The sequence below is a fragment of the Podarcis melisellensis genome (genome assembly GCF_964234715.1).
Source record: "Podarcis melisellensis genome assembly, chromosome: 6".
NCBI lineage: Eukaryota > Metazoa > Chordata > Lepidosauria > Squamata > Lacertidae > Podarcis > Podarcis melisellensis.
Genome location: NC_138538.1, coordinates 72,015,162 through 72,037,448, shown reverse-complemented (window position 1 = coordinate 72,037,448; position 22,287 = coordinate 72,015,162). Strand labels below are relative to the sequence as shown.

The 22,287-nt window shown below is 41.1% G+C and overlaps 1 protein-coding gene across 5 annotated transcripts in view; it reads right to left on the bottom strand.

Annotated features, from left to right (window-relative positions):
• BTBD8 (BTB domain containing 8) overlaps window positions 1-22,287 on the bottom strand; it is a 44,401-nt gene that overhangs the window by 1,503 nt on the left and 20,611 nt on the right. For 3 of the 5 annotated variants that reach the window (XM_081914072.1, XM_081914074.1, XM_081914075.1), the window contains 12 exons: window positions 19,273-19,353; window positions 17,499-17,595; window positions 16,517-16,605; window positions 16,220-16,322; window positions 15,619-15,801; window positions 13,292-13,429; window positions 9,955-10,111; window positions 7,643-7,704; window positions 5,538-6,171; window positions 4,935-5,025; window positions 4,019-4,152; window positions 1,048-3,345 (listed from right to left, as the gene is read on the bottom strand). In XM_081914072.1, coding sequence (XP_081770198.1) covers window positions 1,048-3,345; window positions 4,019-4,152; window positions 4,935-5,025; window positions 5,538-6,171; window positions 7,643-7,704; window positions 9,955-10,111; window positions 13,292-13,429; window positions 15,619-15,801; window positions 16,220-16,322; window positions 16,517-16,605; window positions 17,499-17,595; window positions 19,273-19,353 — 4,067 coding nt within the window. The remainder of the gene's footprint in view (window positions 1-1,047; window positions 3,346-4,018; window positions 4,153-4,934; window positions 5,026-5,537; window positions 6,172-7,642; window positions 7,705-9,954; window positions 10,112-13,291; window positions 13,430-15,618; window positions 15,802-16,219; window positions 16,323-16,516; window positions 16,606-17,498; window positions 17,596-19,272; window positions 19,354-22,287) is intronic. The other 2 variants (XM_081914073.1, XM_081914076.1) reach the window with 2 other exon arrangements.

The following is a 22,287-nucleotide window of genomic DNA, read 5'->3' as shown; positions in this document are numbered from 1 at the left end:
CGAGGGAGGGGAAAACGAAAGGGAGGACATGATCACCAAACAGTGACTTAAGCCAAGTCAACCTCAAAGGGGCAAAAACAAATGGTTTATTCACAGGCTTAATATTTAAGTATTGCACATGCAAAGGGCAGCTGCAAGCAAGGACAAGCAAACAAAAAGAAGTACAGCTTGATAAGTCATCCATTCGTATGGTTCTTCAGAACACAAATCATCAGTTTATAACTCTTAAATACACAGAAGTTTGAAAGATTCAGGTTCTCTGTGTTGTACTTTGGGGGTACCAAGTTGAATCCCTGTTTTAAGGAAGACACAAAACTAGACAAGAAGTTACCTAACCGTGTGAAGCAAGCATAAGTTTAAATGTATTAACTGTTTGTTTGTTTTAAAGCTGACCCTTCTCTTTTTAAAAAGCAATTATTTTTCAACTGGCAAAACTTAGAACTACAATAATTCTGAAAAAGTATCTTAAGAGTCGAGGCCAGCTTCTGCTGAGGCCAATGGCAAGGGCCCCACTGAATCCAACAGCAGCTTAAGAGGAGACCCTAGCTCTGTGCAAAACAGAAACAATAATGAATATAGCTCTTAAAAGGCAAATACGCAGAGCACTTTTAATTGAGAAGATTAATGCACTTATTGCACATCCCACTTTGATATAGATATATATAGATATAGATATATATTTAAGTGAATCATATAGGCTGCTGAACCAATGGATAGCCAGGTTTCCATTAAAAGATGATATTGCCTATGTTCTGTTGGGTCAAAAATGAACTCAAGAGCAGGGAACAGCATCCCACTCTCTGCTTTGCTCATGATAAATATTCCCAGCTGCCCACTGGACAGCGTCATACATATTCTATTATGGTCGAGAATATGGTATGCAACTTAAGATTTTGTTTGAAACATAAGCATTTAATTCTATAACAGTTTGGATAAAATTTCTAAAGGTATTTGCTAGAGTTAGTGTCTCAAACCCAACTATAAATCTAATATTCCACTAATACGTAATATCTTGAGGAACTTAATGCTTTTATTTCTGTACGTTACCTGCGGATAAAGCAGAGTTAGCGTATTCAGTAGATGCTGAATCAATCTCTTTCACGTGGCCTTCCTGAATCAGTATATGACTCCTACTTGGGTCTACAGGTTTTGCAGAATTGTTCTTTTGTAACTCAGTATTATCTCTTTGATGAAGATCCAGGTGACATGGTCTTCCTTGAGATTTTGTGTCATTGTCTGAGACTTTATTACATTGAAATTCATGGTTCTCTTCACTCTTGGCGTTTTCCTTAACTTCTGCAGGAGACGGACTATGTCTCACAATCAGATCTTTCTCGGCAGGCTTCTGTTCCATAACTGGAGTACTCTTGTCCTTGGGTTTTTGCTCATTGCCACAAGGGTCTACAGAAGCATTCTCACTTTTCTCTAACCTTTCCTTATCATTCTCCTTACACTCCAGGAATCCGTCTTCAATCTCCAAGGAGTATCTTGAATAAAATGTCTTGCCATGATCCTCATGGGAAGTGCCATCAAACACATCAGAAGGCGTTGCAGCTTCCAGAGAACGCTGGAGGGAGGTGTGGACCTCTCCACCATCGTCAGATCCCAATTCTTCACATTCATCCACTGAAAGCAATACTGAACGCTTAAAGTTTTTGGTGGCAGGGAATTCTTGACTTTCAGTATCATTTTCTGCTGCATCTTCAAAAGCGAGATTCACAATTCCATGGAACTGCTGAACAGGGATTTCTGGTGGAGGCAGGTTTTCTACGACATTTTCAGTTTCAGACTTTTCATCCTCCGTTTCATCAGCCGAAGAGGAGACCTGATCAGCTTCTTGAGGAAACTGTGCAGCGGCAAAATTAGCATTATTCCCCCTGGAACCGCCCCTTTTCTCATCACCTTGGTGCAGCCACATTTCAGGCCTTTTTCTAGGGATCTCATCATCACTTGTTGAAATAACACGGAAGAGATCAGAGTTTTCCTTTTTCATTTTCACTTCTATCCTCAGACTTGTGTCATAGATTTTGAGCTCTTCGGGTGTACTTGTATCACTGCTGCTTCTGCCAAGGAAATCATGGCATATCATAGTGCTGCACTTTGAAATCCCTCTTTCATTCGACCCCTCGTCATCCTGAGATCCTCCTGCATCATAGTCTTCCGATCTTGGCTTTATATCGTCAGATGATGTCGTTGCACTGCCAGTGTCCGATTCAGGGCTTTCTTTTGGATCAAGTGCACTGGAACTCAGATTCCAATGATCTGCAAAGGGGGCCTCTGAGTTCTCATAGCTCTCTGGGGTCTCTGTGGTATCGGTGTCTTTAGATGAGCATTTTTCTGCAACATGCTCTACAAAAGATTTTGAAGCAGCATCTGATTCCACCGTAGCCGATTGGGATTCAGTCAAGGCAGATTTATCAGAGAATTCATCAGCGCTTTCAGAGCCCACTATACAGACCTTAGAAGATTTCCTCCCCTCATGTTCAGAGTTAGAGCTGTCATTGGCCGTTTCAGACAAGCTGTGCAATGGATCTTCAAGATAGTTAACATCCTTTGAGGTATCATTAGATTTGCAGCCGGCCGATGTTACTTGTGTTAAAAGGTTCTCTCCTGTCTGCTCCAAGAGATTCCGGTAGGCAACAGAATCAGGGAGTATTTTGCACTTCAATTCTTTAGAAGCTAAAATTGCAGGATTCTGGCTAACATTTGCACAAGTCACACCCTTCTCTTCTCGGACATGCTGCAATTCTTGTACAGTTGTTTTGTTTACAAGTGATTTATCATCTTCATTCTTATGAACCTGTTTTGCTATCTTTTCAGTTTTCAGCTCTGCAACACAATGATGTTCCAAATTTCCTTTCATGTCTCTCTCTTCAAGAGGGGTCACTTTTTCTGAATCAGGTATGTGCCTCTTATCTATCTCAAGCAAAGATGTTCTGCTGTTGTTCTTCTTCCCTGGGCTAGATTTGTTACTGCTATGTAACTGAGTTCCCAACGAAGTTGAATTTTTTTGCCCTTCTGCATGTAAATTCTTCTGAACTGGTGATTCACTTCTGGAATGCTTCTGGCTTGAAGAAGGAAGCTTTGGAGCAGGTTGCCCTGTAACTGTTTTCTGTTTTTGGTCTTTATTGTTCACCATTTCACTCTTCTTTGAATGGTTTTGGGTTTTGGATGTTATTATTATTTTTGCTGTGGCTTTAACGGAAGCTGTCTGTGGAGATTTAGACTTTTTCTTTGATGAAGGTTGCTTCTCTGATTGAGTTAGATATTGGGTCATGTTTTTTTCTTCATTTTGCTTAGGAGAAAGTCCAGGCTTCAGTAGATTTGGGATCTCTCCTGGTGGACCTACCGAAACAAAAATCTAAAGGTTATGCTACATTCCAATTTGCAGAGTGTATTATATGAAGGAGCAGTGAATGTCAGCTGTGTCAGGACTTTCCATACGAAAAGAACTTCAAAAGGACACTCAAACACAAATAGTCCAAAAATGAACAGAAGATTAAAGTTGTCCTTTGTGGAAGCATCATCACTACTAACCAGAACCACACTGTGGAACAGGCAAGAGCTAGCAATCACTAGGCTAAAACTTAGAACACTGCCATCATTAATTACGTTAAAAGGGGAAAAAGTCTTTGCAGTATTATGACTGCATTTATTACACTATATTTGAGATCTGTAATTACACTAGCCACATGGTTAGTTTTGAAAACTATAAATTGATTTCTCACATACCACTAAAAGAAGGTATGGCATTGTAACCTAATTAGATGGCCCCTGCAAATTAGTGATGAGCAGCACTCCTATGAATGCCCCCAAATGGATCTGAGTTTTACTTACACTTCAATACAATGCATGGTTCCTTGAAAGTTACACCTGTATAATTCAATGGCGCTTACTCCAAGAAAGGGTGCCTAGCTTTGCAGTTTAGTCATCTAACCACATGCATCTCTGACAAAGATTCCCAGTTTGGAAATGGTTTATACAAAGTCAGCATTACACGTACAGGACAAATCTTTACCTTGATTTTTCACAGTGTTAGCTACGTTTTTTGTCTTCTGTTGCATGGTAGAGTTGCCAGATTCATTTCCCCTTTTCTTCAAAACTGCCTGCGGTAGGGGTTCGTTGTTGCCCTTTCCAGTGCATTTCTTTACACTGAAAACAGAAACACGCTGCTTGAATTATTTGTAAGATTAAAGATCTAGAAGGCTAACATGATACTGAAGCATCTGCATGCCCTACACGTGTTTCTAGGTGAAAAAGCACAAAATGCCTCTAAGAAAAAAAAGTCATACCAGATTAAAAAGGGAGAAAATAGGATGTTAACAAGCAACAACATCTCTTGTTGACTATATAGCTTGTCTCTCCATTACTGAGAGAGCTCAGAATCCTGTTATTATTTTACACTTGCAAAATGGAGAGTCTCAAATGATCTTTAGGGAGGGTTGAGGTATAAAGCAGCAATGAAACAAAACTCTATAGAATTCTGGGGTTCACAAATTCTGGCTGTTGCCCCCAATCCCACTCCTCTGGCACATGTTGAGGACTCATAGGAGAGGGTGAGAGCTTATCAGTGCTAGGGTAGGGAGAGTGTCACAAGCAATAAGAAAAACACATTTTTTTAAAGAAAAAAACCTTCCCCAAATGTGAGAGCACTCTCTCCCCATAGTCTTCTTGAATTCTCTAAGGAATCTGGGAAGCAGAATTTTGTGGCAAGCATGGGAATGGTGCCAGAATGAAATGGTTGGATGATGCGAAGTCCTGAGAATATAACAAAAATAATTATAATTTCTTGCTCCATCCAAATATAAACCAGAATACAGAACCTGGAACAAACACACAAGTTTTAGAATGTTTTGACTTGATGAACCTCATTTTCAACAGGGAAATAAAATCCTATTAATATGGAAAAACTAGTAGCCCAACTTCCAACAGACCTGTTCATGGAATCATTAGCCTCAAGATCATTAACATGTTTTTTAGCAGGAGCGCCATTAGACATCTTCGAAGCAGGCTTTGTTTTCAAAGCTGTATGATAAAATAAAAACAGAATTAGACAGTAAAGAGACCCATGTAATGAGCATCTGCTGGAAAGTTCAAATCTCACGGTTTAAATACAGTCTTTTAGCTTCATCCACTTCCTCCCCCAAAAGATGAACCTTGATTATCCACAGTTGCTCCAAATGCTTCCTATTCAAATAACCTAAGCTTATGATTGCAAATTTAGCTGACATCCCCAGGTAATGGCAGCTAAATGAAATGTATTAGATGTAAAGTGAAAAAATACTCAAAGGAATAAATATATTTTACCCCCATCTTCAAACAGCTGTTCAAAATTCTGTGAAGATTTTTCAAAGGATTAGCTATGTATCTGTCCATATTTTACCAATCTAAATTTCCTTTCTACAATCAAAACATTAAATTACAAAAATCAAATAAAAAAAAATCACAACTCACTTAGAAGTGATTTTTTAACAGTTTCGCCCCCCTGTTTTGCAGTGAACGATCTGTGAGGCAGGTCCAAAGGGAATCTCTATTACCTGAGTGCTTTTTGCCTTCATCTGTTAATTTTTCCTCTTTCAGTTCATCGAGCTGTTCAATGGACATCCGTAGATCTGTGCTGGAGTTAGTGGACTTGCTTAGAGTTTCTGTGCCCATAAGAGAGGGAGATTCCTTTCCACTGGTCTTCTTCAAAGGTTTTGCTTTAATCTGTACACTTGAGCTTCCAGGGAGTACTTTGGGTCTAGCACCTGCAGTTTTACCTTCTTGATTTTTTGAGGCTTTGCCACTTCCCACATTTTTGTGTCCGCTAGCGGATAAAGACCGTTCGGAATCCTGTTTGGTAAGCAAGCTTTCGGCCTTAGCATTTCCATTATTTTCAGTTTTGGGCTTTATAACAGCTCTAGCCTTGGGCGAAGGCGTTTTCTCCCCCATTTTGGACTCTTTCATCATCTTGCAAACAGCTTTTTTGTTGTCTTTCCCCTTTAAATCGTCATGTTTCAAAGCCTTATTAGTGCCGTTCCTGTTGGTAGCCGATGTGTGCCCAGATGCTCCTAATCCATCAGATTTCATTTTATCCTGATTAGTGCAGGAACCACCCCAACTGTTTTGCTTTCTGTATGCTTTCAAAGCAGGATGCTTTAGACCAGAATTGTCAGTAGTGCATCTGTTTAACTGAGAGGAGAAAAATATGATAATTCAGAAAAGAAAGGAAAACAGTAGGAGAGTCACAGTTACTTACTCTGAAAACTTAGCTATTTAGTTCAGCATGAGTCTTAACTACCACACTTGAAGAAAATGTTCTTATCTCCATTTTTGAGGTTTGGAAACAACAGCTAGTTTAAACATCTAAGGTTGCTTAATTTTCAAGGAGGGAGCTGGCGTCCCTCAAAATTCCAGTGGCTGCACACAACACGCTCACCTTAATCACACAACTTGTGCGGCACACCACACGGCATGCCTGTAACATATCAACACATTGCACGATGTCACATGGCATGCTGACGTCCCTGCGCCGGCCCCCTCAATTGCAGGGGCAAGCTGGCGTGCTTGCTTCCTAAGGAGAAAGCTCCAGCGGATATGGTGGGACGGACTTCTAAGATATGCATAAAATCGTGCCGTCATTTATATAAAATCACTTCTCAGCATTTGGGCCAGAGGTGAACATATTTGAACAGGCTTCATTCTCAATGGATTGGGTCACCAGGGACTAGAAAGCACTTCACATCATAATTCTTCTGGAGCATACAGTTTATCTTTTGCTTTTCCATATATAAAAATAACTGGATACATCCTTCAGGCAAGCAAAAGTAAAACTCTAGGAACACCATTGAAGACTAAAATAAATCTTCCCCTGAGGACGCTGGAAGGCCTGATGTTCCATGTACAGAACAGAGATGCAATACATCTTCAAAGAGTTCTTGAAATGGAAGTCCATCCTTCCCCCACTCCTGGTACGGGCATTTTTCTAGGATTCTAGTTTTGCAGATTATAAATGTACCTGTAAATGAAGTCCAGTACTTCCGAAACGTTCATAAACCAAGGCGTGGCTTCCAATTGGCTGCAGGAAAATCCTGCAGCCAATCGGAAGCCGCAGAAGCCTCACTGGACATTCAACTTCCGAGGCAAAGTTCGCAAACGAGAACACTTACTTCCGGGTTTGCGACGTTCGAGTTCCAAGTTGTTCATGAACTAAGCTGTTCAAAAACCAAGGTACGACTGTATGCATCACCACCCCCTTATTTAGGGTTGGATTCGCTCACAAAAATCTCCCCAAATATGGAGGTCCACTGGGTATTTATTTGATGGGATGAATAAACTGAATAGCTCCATTCACTAGGTAGGACACTTTTTGTGTTGCAACCTGGGGAAAATATGCTTTTATTTTTTAAAAAGCATTTCAGAGATGCATACAAGGAGAAATAGAATGCAAACTGCTTCTTTTGGGGTTGAGAGTATTGACTATTCCTAAACCAACCTCTTCCTTCAATGGGAAAGTTCACGTACCCTGCCCTCTCCCCACCCAAAGAAACAAAAAATATAGGGTCAAGATGATCATAGGTGTATATTAGCTCAGTCAAAATTACAAGGAAATGAAGTTGGCTAACACACTACTAGCTTGTGGTATTTTTTGTTGTAGTTTTACCTGAGAACTAGTGAATACGGGCTTTTTGGTAGGTCTTCTATCATCGCCTTTATCAAAAGCAGCTGTATAAGAAAAGAATATCTTTCTTTAGAAAGAAATACTGGAGAAAAGGAATGAAGCTTCAGGGAAAATAACCTTTATGTAAAACAGGACAGCATTTGAGAAGAGAGTCACATTTTAGACCACAAGTAATTAAGAAATGATAGCAGTTTTTGACCTGAAGTGCAGAATGAAGGAAAACAGGCAGGTTCTAGAAAGGATCCCTTAAATTGTATATCTGTTCCATTTTTGAAAAGAAGGAAGTCACAAATTATTCTGACGAACGAGTTGGTTTACTTGCAGCTATAGGCAACTTTATTGTAGGCCATGACACTCCTTTAACACACAAGTGCCTTCTTGTTATCTCACATCTGTAGTTTTGGTCAATTACTGTGAATCTGTATTTCCTCTGTAAGCAAAGCTATGTTTTGGTTATTCCGAGGTGATCACACAAGCCTCTTTGGCCTGGCGACACAGCTCGCCATATATGAAGTTTCCAAATAGAGCATGCTTCGCTGAAGCTCCCAGATGTGAGATTTCTGCAGTGCTTACGTAACCTACACTAGACAGATGCAAACATGAGAGGAAGTGCACTTGGTTCAGAATAGCCTTTGCCAGGGAGCAATATTTATGTGCCTGGATTCTGTAAAGCATTTCACTCTATCCACTCTAAAAATGACTGCACTAGATATATATTATTGCTTTCATAAAATATGCAAGTAAGAGTAAATTTTACCCCCCCAAAAAACACCCTTGTTCATTTAGTTCCTCGGTGAACCTCTGTTCTGGAAGGAAAGCCATGAGGCTGAAAATGGCATCATGAGGTTTATTTTTAGGGATGCCTCTATCTCATATATGTGTGTGTGTGTGTGTGTGTGTGTGTGTGTTCACACATATCGTAACACATCAGTACAAATACGAGTTGTTCCATTGGGAACCCATAAACTGAAGAGCTTATCTCTATTTTTTAGCCTATTATTACTGCCATTAAAAACACAAAACAAAACCCTGCAGTCTTCTGAAATCCCTAAATGAAATTATATGCTTCTCTGAAAGTTCATGTGAACATTCCAATAGCTGCCAAAGGAAAACATGTCCAGTTTCTGCTTATACAAATACATACAATTGCAAATAATGACATATTTCTGTTTTTTGATATTATAATTAAAATGCAAGGATGAATGCTGCAGATTATTTGCAAGCACAAAACCACGTTAGGGGTTGAAGGCACAACACTAACTTCGCAAACACAGGGTTGGTTACGGTCTCACATCTATAGAACCTAGTACTTTTACACTATAAAGCACTGTTTAGAATGATAGAGTCTGACTCTCCAAAACCAATTCTATTCCCAACATGACTTTGAGCCACTGATAATCAGGAAACGAAGGGGGTGGGGGTGGGGAGCTGAAGTTACAGCCTTTAAATAACACCCCACAATCTAGCTTATCCAGATTGTTCTTAATACAAGCAAGGAGGTACTGTTGTTTTTCTAGCATTCGTTTATTGCTACCCAACTGCTTTGCAGAATGCTGCAATCCTGAATATGTAGCTTGCTTTCCTGATTAAAGAAACTACATGACCACAGCACAAATACAGAAGCATTGCCCTGAAGCCATTTTCAGGTACCTCATCTGCAAGATTTTGTTCCATACATTTGAAAACAAAGGGGAGGCAAAGGAGCCACAGCAAGACTCCTTTTGTTTAAAGGCTCAAATTCTGCTGCTTACATTTCAGCGGCTGCTATGAAGCTTCCGTAGAGATTCTTCTGCAGCAACAACAGCACCATATAGATTGTAAGGGTGACAGTAACCGGGATCTGTTATTAGGCAAAATTAAAGCTTTCCATGGTATGGAATGCAAAGTAAAACCCTCCATCTGCTACATGTACTAAACCAGCCATCAGCTTGGTATAGAATTCTTTCTACCATGCCCACGTGCTTAAAATAAATCCCATCTTTCAATATTCTAAGTACAAACAAAAGACAGCCTACCTATTTATTTGATTCCACATATCTGCAGTTCCATGCATCTGCAGTAATAACACGCAAGCAGCGTCATTCACAATAGGGACATACAATCACTTGGCTTCCATGCTTGAAGCTGGCAGAGCAGGATATTAGCAGCGTTTTTGTTAAATTATTATGTACTATTTGAGAGCAGAAGGCTCATCAACATATTCTCCCAGCTATCATTAATTGCCAGCTCCTCTCATTTCTTTAATAAGGGCACAGCTGTTACGCAACGTGCTAAGCTCTCGACAGCTCGCCTACCTGCTTGTATGTTCTGTTGATCGTCTGCCTTCAGCAGCTTCCAGCTCTGTGTGTGACGAACAGCATAAAACGACTGAACCAGGAAGATCCACAGCTTATCACGCAGAGCCTGGATCCTGCACGTAAACCCCTGCGTTCCAAGTAAGAAAATCAGCAGCTGGAAAGAGCCACATTGTCATAGCAACCAGTCATTATTCCTTTGCAGAATCTACTTACTCTTTAAGCAAGATCAATGATGTCATCACTTAGATTTTATGATTGCCGAAGAGATGCATACGCGGTTTTGCAAAGGCCAATTGTCCTGCACCATAATTCTGCACAGCTTGAAACCAAGCCACTCCCACAAAAGCTGTAGCTCATTAAAAAATATAGCCCCCTCCCTTTTTTCTTTTTCTTTTTTTTTTAACCACAAATGAATCCCTTCATAGCTTTTTTACTCTCGGCTATGTCACTACAAGGTCAAATCCTCTGGGGGCCAATAATGCATCTGATTAAATTTTCATCACCCTTGCTGAGTAAGTCAACAATAGACGAGGATTGCAATCATACAGAATAATCTATGTGGTTTCTGTTTACAAGAGCTCATCATGTCAGATTTTAAACCCTGGCAGCTCAACGGGCAACATCCAGGACATTGCTAAAATTCATTTTTAGAATTACAACTGTGTTTTACACAAAAACACGGTAGTCTCATCAAATACTTGTAAAATCTTTAAAATATATATATTCCAAAGAAATATATGAATAACCTTTGCCTTCACTAGCATAATATAGTCTCTTTAAATGTCCAATGCATTCATCCAGTCCTAAGCATACAGAGGACTGGTTTCCATATCCCACCAAGCCACACCTTGTTTTTAGTTCTATTATTTAATTTATTAAATTTGCCAGTTGCTTTATCTTGTCCAGGACAACCAGAAGCTACTTGCAAGCAACCACACAGACAGACAGACAATCCCAGCTCCACATAGATACATTAAAACTAAGAGGAAAAAATACATTAAAAACACCCTGCCCACATCTAAAAAGCCACAGATAGTTAAAAGACCAAAGGCCTGGTTATAGAGGGATGTTTTTGCCTGGCGCCTAAAGATATGATGACGATGTGAGGCAAACCTCAGTGGGGAGAGCAGCCAACAAACTGAGGGAGCCACTGCAGAGAAGGCCCGTTCTTGTGTTGCCACTCTCCGGACCTCATGTGAAGGAGGCACACAAAGAAGGACCTCCTATGACGATTGCAGGGTCCAGTTTAGATCGTATTGGGAGAAGCAGTTTACCATGAGCACACAGGCTCCTGGAGAAAAGCTTGCATTTGCTTTACTCCTCATTAGGATTTTTTTGCTACTGCAAAGACAAGGTTTGGTTTAGTGTATTGTCTGAACCTGGACTTGTGGTTAAAACTCTCCCCAAACTGACAGAGGTTTTTTGTGGTTAGGTCTGGAGAGAGCTTAACCACAAATTCAAGCTTGGACAGCACACTAAGCCAATGGCAGCAAATGTGACTGGGGAGGAGCAAAGAAACTGCTTGCTCTTCTCTGGGAGCCCACAGATTCATGCTAAGTCAAGGTTTGTGTGAACCAGTGACAAATAAATTAATAACCAAGTAACTGGATACTTTATTTTCTGTTGCTGATCCCCGTAGGCTCTCAGGGATAAGGAACATATTTTAATAAAAGGAAGCTACTTCCTGCCAAGTCAAGTCAATTGTCTTTCTAAATGGCTACTTTCAATTTGGCCTGGCTGGAAGTTTCAAGTCCAGCTCTCTAGTATCTTACATAGATATTTTCCCCAGCCCTGTTCAAGTGGAGATCGCTCAACAAAAAAATGTTAAACTCTGAACCCTGAGCTGAACAGGCACCAAACCTAAGGGATGATTTGCTTGCAACCAATATATTTGTAGTGCTAAACATTAAAATGTGAGGGGATATAAAGTTTAAGTCAGTGGTTCTCAACCTGTGGGTCCCCAGATGTTGTTGGACTACAACTCCCATCATCCCTGAGCTCTGGCCTTTCTAGCTAGGGGTGATGGGAGTTGTAGTTCAACAACATCTGGGGACCCAAATGTTAAGAAAGGCTGGTTTAAGTGAACATGCACTGATGTACCCCAGGATCAGTAAGGCATAAGCAATTCTGAATTTTGGGATTTTCCAAGCTTCTACGAGTCATTCATTTTCCTGAAAACAAGGGGGAAAGAAACTATACTAATCCATTTGCCAAGGAACACAACATGAAGTAAGCTTAAGGGTGCTACTCAAGCAGCTACTGTACATATCTCTTCAAGAGAAATGCTAAAGAGTGATTCCCCACCCCAACGTAAGAGTGATACTTCAGACTCCAAGTTGGAAAACAACCCCAAACCAAACCCACCACCACCACGAGACCTCATGTTCTTAATTTGGGTATTATGATAACTTAATTGTCCATTCAAATTACACAGCTGCTTGCTCCAACTCAAAGACATGGGCTGTGATTCAGAAAGATACACAGAATGTCCCACATGTATACGTGAACTTTTCAGGTTCCCCTGCCTCCAAATATCTAATACAACCACTCATGTTTCTCTAAATAAAAGAGGAAGCCTATATTAAAAGTTAAGGAACCCCCGAAACAGCGTTTGAGCAAACTGGCAGCTACAGAGGTGGAAAGCACCAACCCCTTCTGTACCTGCTGCCTCATAATGCAGCACATTTTTCACTGCAGCACCTCTGAATGAACTAGACCCATTTTGCAGAGGAGCAGTGCAGGAAGAGAGACTCACAAGCGTGCTTCCTTGAGATCGCAGCACCACTGATTTCATCCAAGATTTACTAGGACATGCTTACATACTCTGTTGTGCCAGAACAGAAAAGGGACTGAGGGAAAGAAGCATGTACACAGAGCTCCCATCCTATGTACTAGCAGCAAACCGGTTCCTGGAGTGCCAATTCTTAAGCAGACTAAAACAGCATTAACACATAGAGGGAGTTGTTAGCAGGCTTGGGGGATTTGGGCCACGATTTGCAGAAGGGCAAAAACAAAACTTTAGAAAACACCCTGGTGAGTACCGTGTGCATTTGGAGCTCACAGAATGCTAGGTTTCTACTGGAGGAAAAATGGAAAGGAAGGGAGAAACTGAATAAACATATTAACAGAAGAGAGGATGTGCGGCACGAACCCCAAAAGGAGCACACAGCACAAGTAATGTTTTGTTGCAGGTTCTACTTATAGCAAGACTACACCAAGTCACTTGAGCCAAGGATGAGCACCTCCACAAAGTGTAAATATTTTAGGAAGTTAATTCATTAGCCAGATTTCAACAGTGGAATATTCTTCCCTTTGAAATTTTTGTAAGACCTACCGTGTCCTTCACTTTTGCAGAATTTAGCAAAGTGTCCATGGCTGTAAGAAGAGAGCAACTGTTTTCAGTGCCAACACCCTTCTCAACTGCTTCAAACACTTGATCAAGGAGGTCAGGTTCACTGCTCATGGCCTGAGACTAGAAGACATTATAGAAGCAGAGTTGAAATTGAGAGAGAGAGAGAGAGAGAGAAAATGCATTTTGGTGGCAGATCTTAGATTGGTCATTTAGGCTATATTTTGTCACACTTCCCCAAATCCTTGATGGAAGGGGGGGGGGATCTAATACTATCTCAAACAGTGGCCAGCAAAATGCCCTCGAGAATCTCCAGCAGGTAACAATGACATTTATATCCAGGTGTGTAAAAATGATGTCTGCATGTAGAACTAGCATGGACAAAAGTCCTGAAAATACAGGGGCTAGTGTTGGTATGTCCACATCTATTTATTGATAACATTTTAATAAAAATCTAAGCAGTTTACATAAAGACAAGAACAGAACAGACAGTAAGATTTTTTTTAACAAAATAGAGAAACAAAATGCTCACAAAGCCATTTCCTCCTGGGAGGAGAGGGGGTTGCAGGCTAAACCCTCCACCCACACACACGGGGGCGGGATCTTGCCCCCGCGTAGACAGGGAATCCCCGGGCATGCCTTCCACCCCGTCCGCCAATCGGTGGGCCGGGGAGGCGGGGCCTAGCCCATTTAAGGCCAGGCACGCCCGGGGACCGCCTTCTTTTCCCTTTCCCAGCTGAGCACTGAGCAGTGTAGAAAATAAAAAAAACAATTAAGAGCCAGAGTCCAGGAAAACTTGGGTAAACAAAGAGAATGTCAGGGAAACTGGTTGTTTCAATCTCGTTTTGTGTAAACGCAAGCTCAGGTATTTGTGCTTCTTTCATTTTTCTGCCGCTGCCAATTAACTCAAAACGCTTTGTAGCTTGTTTAGGAGGTTTAGGTGCAAGGTGAACACCAAGCCCAGAGACAGTTAGACTTTTTAACCAAGATTGTTGATTCATTATGGGAAAAACATAAGGGAATACGGATAACACATTGAATACTAGAACAAGTTCTAAGTCAACACCAACCAGGCAGCCCCCAAACACCATTATCTGATTTAAAGTAGAGCCATATTCGCTTAGCACAAGTGGCTTACAAGTGATAAAATTATTGTTTTAACAGCGATGGGGTTTTAACTTGGGTGGGTGCCGCTTTAAATTGTTGTTAAATTTTATAGGTTACTTTGGATTTTTGTGTTTGTGGGCTGGAGTACTGTTTAGGGGATTTTGTTGGAGAGCGTATTGTTTATTAGTGTGTATACATCAGTATTGTTTTGACTGCTTTTTATGTTTTATTTATTTTTATGGTGTCTTTTGTCCTTTGATTATTTCTATTATGTCTTTTGCACTTCCTACATGGTAACTTTGTGTTGTCAGCCGCCCTACAAGTTATAGGGCAGTATACAAATTTAATAAATAACAAAATAAAAATAAAATATTAAATACAGTCGTATCTCAGAAGTCGAACAGAATCTGTTCTGGAAGTCCATTCGACTTCCAAAATGTTCAGAAACCAAAGCGCAGCTTCTGACTGGCTGCAGGAAGCTCCTGCAGCTGATTGGAAGCCACTGAAGCCCTGTCGGACATTCAGGTTCCCAAGAACATTCGCAAACCGGAACACTCACTTCCGGGTTTGCGGCGTTCGGGAGCCAAAACGTCCAAGCACCAAGGCGTTCAACAACCAAGGTACAACTGTGCAGAAAACAAAACAAACAACTCAAGACAAGAATAGTCACCAACTTAAATTTTGACAACTTATCCCATAACCCAGGGGTTACCAATTTCTCTGGGGCCAGAGGCGGCACATCCACAAATCAGATAAGCTGTTGTGGGCACCAAGCCCACCCCACACAACCAATAACATACCACAACCTATTCTGCTGGCTATATCAGAATGCCCCTTTCAAGATTAACTACAATAGGGGAAGAAGATCCTGGGGCACATGTGCGTCCTCAGGCACTAGATTGGTGATCCCTGCACTAACTGAAAGTTCACAAGCCCGCTGAAATAAAAGGGTGCCTAACATCACAACCCTATCTCTACTCAGAAGCAAACCCTAATAAGTTCAATGGGATGAACTACCAGGTAAAGTGCATATAAGACTGCAGCATTGCAACCCATCCTAAAAAATAACCAAGCAGCTGCAGCCACTTTATCTTGGTGGGTGGAGAAATCGTTCACTGCTTCGAAAGCCCAGTTTCTAGTAACAACTAATCCCAGCCTATGGTATCGGTTGCTATAACATTGGCATCAATCAGATAGATTTTTACCTGTAGCAGGGCAAAAAAGCTCTCGCTTTGTATTATGTCGGGGAAATGTGCCACCATAAATGCTACACACTCTTCTTGCAGTCTAGATGCCAAGAGAAGAGCTGTTTCAGTCCACTTCACTCGGGGAAGACTACCGATCAGCCGGTTGGCTTCCATCAAAAGATGGGCAGCATTCTGTGGACTCTTAAAACAATACATATGTGCTCTGAGCAACACGGAATATGTAGTTTCTACACTCTATTTCAGCATATAAAAATGTTACAGCCTAATGATCAATCAAACTTCTTATTTAAATGATGTGTTATGTTTTTAACATCATAAAATCACTTAGAACATTTAAATACACAAACCAATGGCAAACTTGCCTCCTAAATTATGCTGACGCTAGCACCACTTAAATTATACTAATTTGAAATAGTGTATCAAAAGTCTTCTAATAGCCACACTTTCCACTAGAGGTTATATATTATCCAAGGCCGGAAATCTTAAGACACAATGAAACAAAAGTGTCACCTTGGTACACGTAGTGAAATCAAGGCAGGTAGTGAGCTGTATTAGTGTCAATGCTTTTTTTAATTTGAAAACAAGCAAACAGACTTACCAAAGAGTTTATCAACATGCCAAGACAATTATTCTGAAGCTCAGGGGATAAACTAGCAAAGCTCTTCTCTGACCAACATCTTACAAAATGCTGTACCATCCACCTGTTCAAAGGAAATATTGTGCTTAGACAAATCAACCCATCAGATGTCCTGTCACATATGTGAGCAGCTGCAAAGTATTTTCCTGTTAAAAGTCAGAGTTTAAGAAATGATACGTGTCTGCTGTTTTTCAGCAGTTTTCTCAAAACTTAAAGCGATGAAGGAAAGAAAGAATCAAAATAGTTTAACTCACTCACTTCATACAAGCATCATAAAGGCTTTCCGCTCCTGTCGAATGGGCAATAGCTAGACATTCAATAACAGGCTGGTGCTTCCCAGGCACAGGCTAAAATTGTAAAGATATAAGCATATTTACTGTACTTTTAGAACCTTTGAGAAATATGAAAGTTGCTAATTGCAATAGGAAACGCTTTCCGTAAACAGATCACTTGTATTTGTGTGTACAAACTGGATCACTCTGATCCAGACTTCAAAAAATAATAATCAACAGTTTGTTATTCATTCTGCAGCTGGGCATGCTTACTGGTTCTGGGGAAGCCTTTCCACATCACATCAAGTTATCTAATGATAAATCCCCCCCCCCCCACTATAACCCAGGTCTGTCTCAGAAACTCCATGCATTGCGGAGGATTTTGAATTCAACCCATGTGGGGTGCCAGAGCCAGGCCTGCTACATCACACCGAGAGTATGAACTAAGAGTGCACTCAAGAACACAGCCACAAACTGTGACAAAGCTCAGAAGCAGTGGGCAAAGAGTCTTGCCTTTCAAATCAAGCTTGCCCACTGCACCTGTTCTTCTCATTGAGGAAGCCCTAAGAGACTTCCAAGAAACAAGATGGAAACCACCAATCTAAAAAAATATCCCGCACATTCGCCGTAGTACATTTTGCACAATCTGATTTATAGATGAAAAATGGTTTCCGTGAACAACAAAAATTTTAGATCTGACACCTACTTCACGTATTTAAGGGACATTTTATTCCACTTTCCCAGAATTGCTTAAAGCAACTTTTAAATCCATTTTAAAATTTGTATTTTATTCCTATTTATAATTCTAGCATATCAATTACAAAAGGTTACCAAGTAGACACAGTAAGGGCTTTCCAACTCAGCACTCTGGCCTGCAATACCTTGACTGAAGATTTGATCAAGAATTTGGATCCGTTTGGCTTTTATTGCTATCGTCAAAATAGAAAAAAATAAACATTGGAACACACCTTGTGAAAAAAGTTGCAGTAGTCTCTTTTCAGAACATATATAGCTACTTCTCTTAGGCCCTCTAGCCCATACATGTCTGCAATGTTCAGTATGGAACTGGAGTAAAAGTAATAATAAAAATTATACAGAAGATAATCCTGCCTATAATGGAATCATTCCATAGTAATCTGCATCGCATTCAGACAAGTGAATCTAAACAACTGCATTACAACTCATATTTTTTTGAGAGCCAAGTACAGCAACATTTCCGAAGGGATCTAGCATACCCGTAAAAAAATAAGGTGTAAGCCTTGCAATCCTGTTATATAAACCTCAGATTGATAATTCATGCTATACATTGCGGTGGTAAACATTTCTCAGTCCCTTTTTAGCAGTCTTCTGGGGACACACGCCAGTGACAGAAGAGGCCAGAGGCAAAAGTAGATAGAACAATGAATGCACATTTACTTTTGTACGGGTGGCTAGTTTCCAGCATATACATGGGGCCTCTCTATCCTTTCACAGCCAAGCAAAAGGCATTACCAAAGTTCAAGGACTGAGAAGAGATAGGATAGCCATCTTCAAATATCTAAAGGGTTGTTGCATGGAAGATTATTATTATTATTATTATTTACTACATTTATATACCATGCTTCGTTCGAAGATCTCAGAGCAGTTCACAAGATGAAAATAGTAGATAAAATCTCAAATAAATAGAACAAAAAGAAAACAATAACCCCCCCTCCCATAAGCACATGTTAAAGGCCGCAGAATATCAACCAAAGGCATGGTTGAATAGGAATGTTTTTGCCTGGTGCCTAAAGATGTATAATGAAGGTGCCAGGCAAACGTCTCTGGGGAGAACATTCCACAAGTGGGGAGCCACTGCAGAAAAGACCTGCTTTTGTGTTGCCACCTTCTCATGGATGTCTCATGGAGAAGGCACATGAAGAAGGGCCTCAGATGATGATCACAGACTCCCAGTTGGTTTATAAGGGGAGAGGCAATCCTTGAGGTAATTGTAGTCCTGAGATTCAGCAAGCTTGTTTTCTCCTGCTCCAGGGGGTTGGACTCAAACCAATGGATTCAAGTTACAAAGAAGGGGATTCTGACTAAACATCAGGAAGAACTTTGTGATGGTTAAGAGCTGTTTGATAGCGGAACAGACTCCCTTGGAAGGTGATGGACACTTCCTCCTTGGAGGTTTTTAAGCAGAGGTTGGATGCCTAAATGTTATCCACTTCCCTGGATGGTCTCCCACTCAGGAACGAACCTGACCCACATCTGTTTAGCTTTACCAAGTTTGCTGCATTCCTTCACGTCTTCATTTAATGGAGCAATGGCACTTTGAATGTGGTGACTAGTCATCAGGCTTGGTAAAAGGGTTACACAGCATCCAGGAAGAGGAGGACTTAAAGAGGGCAAAGGTCATGGACGGGATTTTGGGTTTCGTGAGTGAGATGCAGTTCACATGAAATTGAATAAAAATGGCAGGTTTTCCAGACCCTTCATCGTGCAGCAATAAACAGGTTAACCCAAGTACCAAACATTTCCCCTCCTTCCCACAGAGTATCCTTCATCACTACTACCCCATCAGCTCAGCTGCCGAGTAAAATAAGACACACACCCCTTTTCGCAGTACTTCAAACATAATTATAGTGCAATAATAATTATTTCTGGCACTCTTGCCATTTTAGTTTATAGTCTCTGTGACATACTTTCTATTTTAATGTGGAATGGTGGAAGCAGAACAGGCATGGTATGCAATTAAAAATAACAAAACTTGACACATACCCAGCATCTGCTTTGTTTGGGAAATCCAAAACTCCTCCATAGATAAAATGCAGAACGACAGTCATCTCTACATGGTTTAAGCTGCAAAACAGAAAGAAAAATCATTACAGACACCAGCATCTGTGAAATAAAATAGGTGGTTCACGTTTTATAAACCCTAAGTGGTTCACCGAGCCCTGTCATATTATAAAACAAAACCGCATCAAGGTAAAGTAATACCACTAATGCAATCTAAAATTATACATGGGTCACATTCCCCAACAGCTAAAAATGTGAAAAGCTGGATTCCCACAAGAACAGCTTTACAAGAGCTCCAGCGATCTAGTCCTTGGCTATAACCACCCCGGCAAGTGTGCCAACACTGCTTAGGAACAAGTGCTTTTAAGATTGTGCGATCTAAAGATTAAATTATCTTTATGAGATTCCCCATCACTAAAATGGCAGGGGTTGTACTTATTTCTAAGGCTTTCCGAAGAAATCTTCAGCAGATTAAAATGCCTTTTACAAGAGATTAAAAGTAAGCTCCTCCAGAGAAGATCAGAGGCAGATACAGTCATAACAGGAAGATTCAGAACACATACCGAACCACGGTCTACTACTGCAAAAAGTGGTCCAGGAGTCATAGGTTCACATTTTCAATCTCCCCTATCTCTTTGCACACCCACATTGGTGGGGGCTTCTACTGGGTGCCATACGTGGAATATTTTGGAATTATGGGGGGGGGGAATGCTGTGTGTGGGAGAACCCTACACCCAAGTAGCTTCTACAGCTGTTAACTCATTTGATGTACCCAGTGTCTTCTCCAACTACCTTTGCCTTGTCAATCTAATCTGGACCTTGCTTGTCAGGGTCACAGAACAAGTCAGGGGTCAATATACAGAATACACAAAAGTACTGAGGAATGTATATTTTATTGCAGCGGGACAAAGACAATTTTATCGTAGTGAACAAAAACACCTGCATTGGTTGCATGGATCTAGAATGCCAACCAGAGGCTGGCACCACTGAAGAGGCAATTTTCACCAAATTCCTTCTGCAGCCCTTTTAAGTCTTCCCTGCAAGGTCAGAGGACCATCCAGAACTGCATGATGAATCAGCAAAAGTTATCTCTCTCGCCACCCGCTTCCTGCAGCCAGCACCTCTGCTGAATTAGAATGCTTTCCCCGTGAGTGGAAGGAGCCCTCTCGAGAATGAAGGGCAACTCAGAACGTAACCCGCTGTGTTCCCAAGAATTAAGCTTGCCTTTCGGGGTACAGCTTCCAACGTGATGAACAGGAAGAACTGTACATACTGCAACATGTGGCAACATTAAATATGTTTGAGGAGCATTCAATAAAAGTGAAATTAGTTATTTTGGGTTAAATGACAAAAAATCAACACAGTTGTCTAGCTGCATGCAAACACACGAGGTAGCCATAAAAACAGCACGGACGAGTAGCCCTGCTGTCTTGACAGCTGGTCTCTTAAACAGCATTTTCATTATTTCAGGATAAGCCATATGCACTGTACTCTCGAACGTTTATAACGGCAACAGGAAAATCTACAAAAGGGCCGGACAGTGTATAGGAAGATTTGCCATGGTGGCCCCAGATTCAATCTGGGCTTGCAATCCTCATTTGTGGGGCTAGCACAGACGCCTACTGGGCCAGTTTGCAAACAATGACACACTACAGTAATTACTCTGTGCGGATAAGAGAAGGGTGCATGTGAGCCCAAGCTTTCTTCCAGATTTGTTCTCATAGAACAGCCATGTACAACACATCGATCGCGAGCCCTCAGTGGACCACAGGATTGTTTCTGGTCCATCGCAGGGCCTTTCTCTGCAACCTCAGATGCAGCAGCAGCCGCCACCGCCAGTCTCCACAGCAATGCAACCCTGAGCAGCGCACACAGGGAGACAGAGGGAGATGCGAGGGAGCTGGGGAGAGGTCTGTGCAGTGCTGCTGGAAAAGGGGAGGTGGGCTTAGTGCGGGCAGGCACTATTGGGATCCACATCAGCTGTGCGGCTCCCTTTGACAGGGGAGAGACAGAGAGAAGCTGGCTCCTCAGATCTGTGCAAACTAATAAAAAAATACAGTTTGACTTTTCTCAGTTGTTTAGTTACTTGTCCATCAAGTAACTATTTGGATCTGTCATAATGATATCCAAACATAACTACTGTATCTGTGAAATAATGATCCATCCATCCATTTATTTACTTAACAAATGACTTCAGACGGTGGTAGATCACTGCCATTTTTTTTATACTTGTTGGTAGATCACAGCCAACTTGTGTTTGGACATGGCTGTCATAGAACAAAACCATGATGTGGCATTCTGGCTGAACCAGGTCAATGGGTCTTAAGCTCCATCATCAGAAATACTGAGACTGTGGTTACAACTGAGACACACTGGTGGTGCTGCCTGACTTCCAACCAGGACAATAGGAAAAGCGGTCACAGGCTTTATCGCAGATAAGATGCATCTTACTCGGCTGTATCAAGAAGTGTCCCCAAGCTTCCAAGCGATCAAAAGTTATGGGATGTCAGTTGAGGAAAAAAAGCATCCAGCATCACACCACGAGGTATACACAACCATGTTCAACATATGTAAGAGCAGAAGAAAGCTAGTTTTTATTGTCACATCGTCATCACAGTGCAATGACAGCTTTATATCCCCACAGATGTGCACAGCAAACCTCATGTTTACTCCGAGGAAAATCTCACTATGCTGAGATGGATTTTATTCAAAGGGATGGCTGTATAATATTGCACAAATTAAAAGTCAGAGCACCTGTACAAGGAATGCTCAGTTAATGCGTTTTCTAAGGTGACAAGGAAAGCAGATTTGGAGTTTTATGAATCTGTAATTCTTAATCCACAGTCAAGTGTTAAGTAATCCATGAACCAAGGCAGTCAGCTTGCTTTGCTATTCGCCATGTGCTCTGCTCTTATTGTAGAAATGGCTACAAAAACCTGCTTAAACTGTTAGACCTACAGTGTCCAGTACAAGCCCAGTGACAGCTCCCAGGTAAAA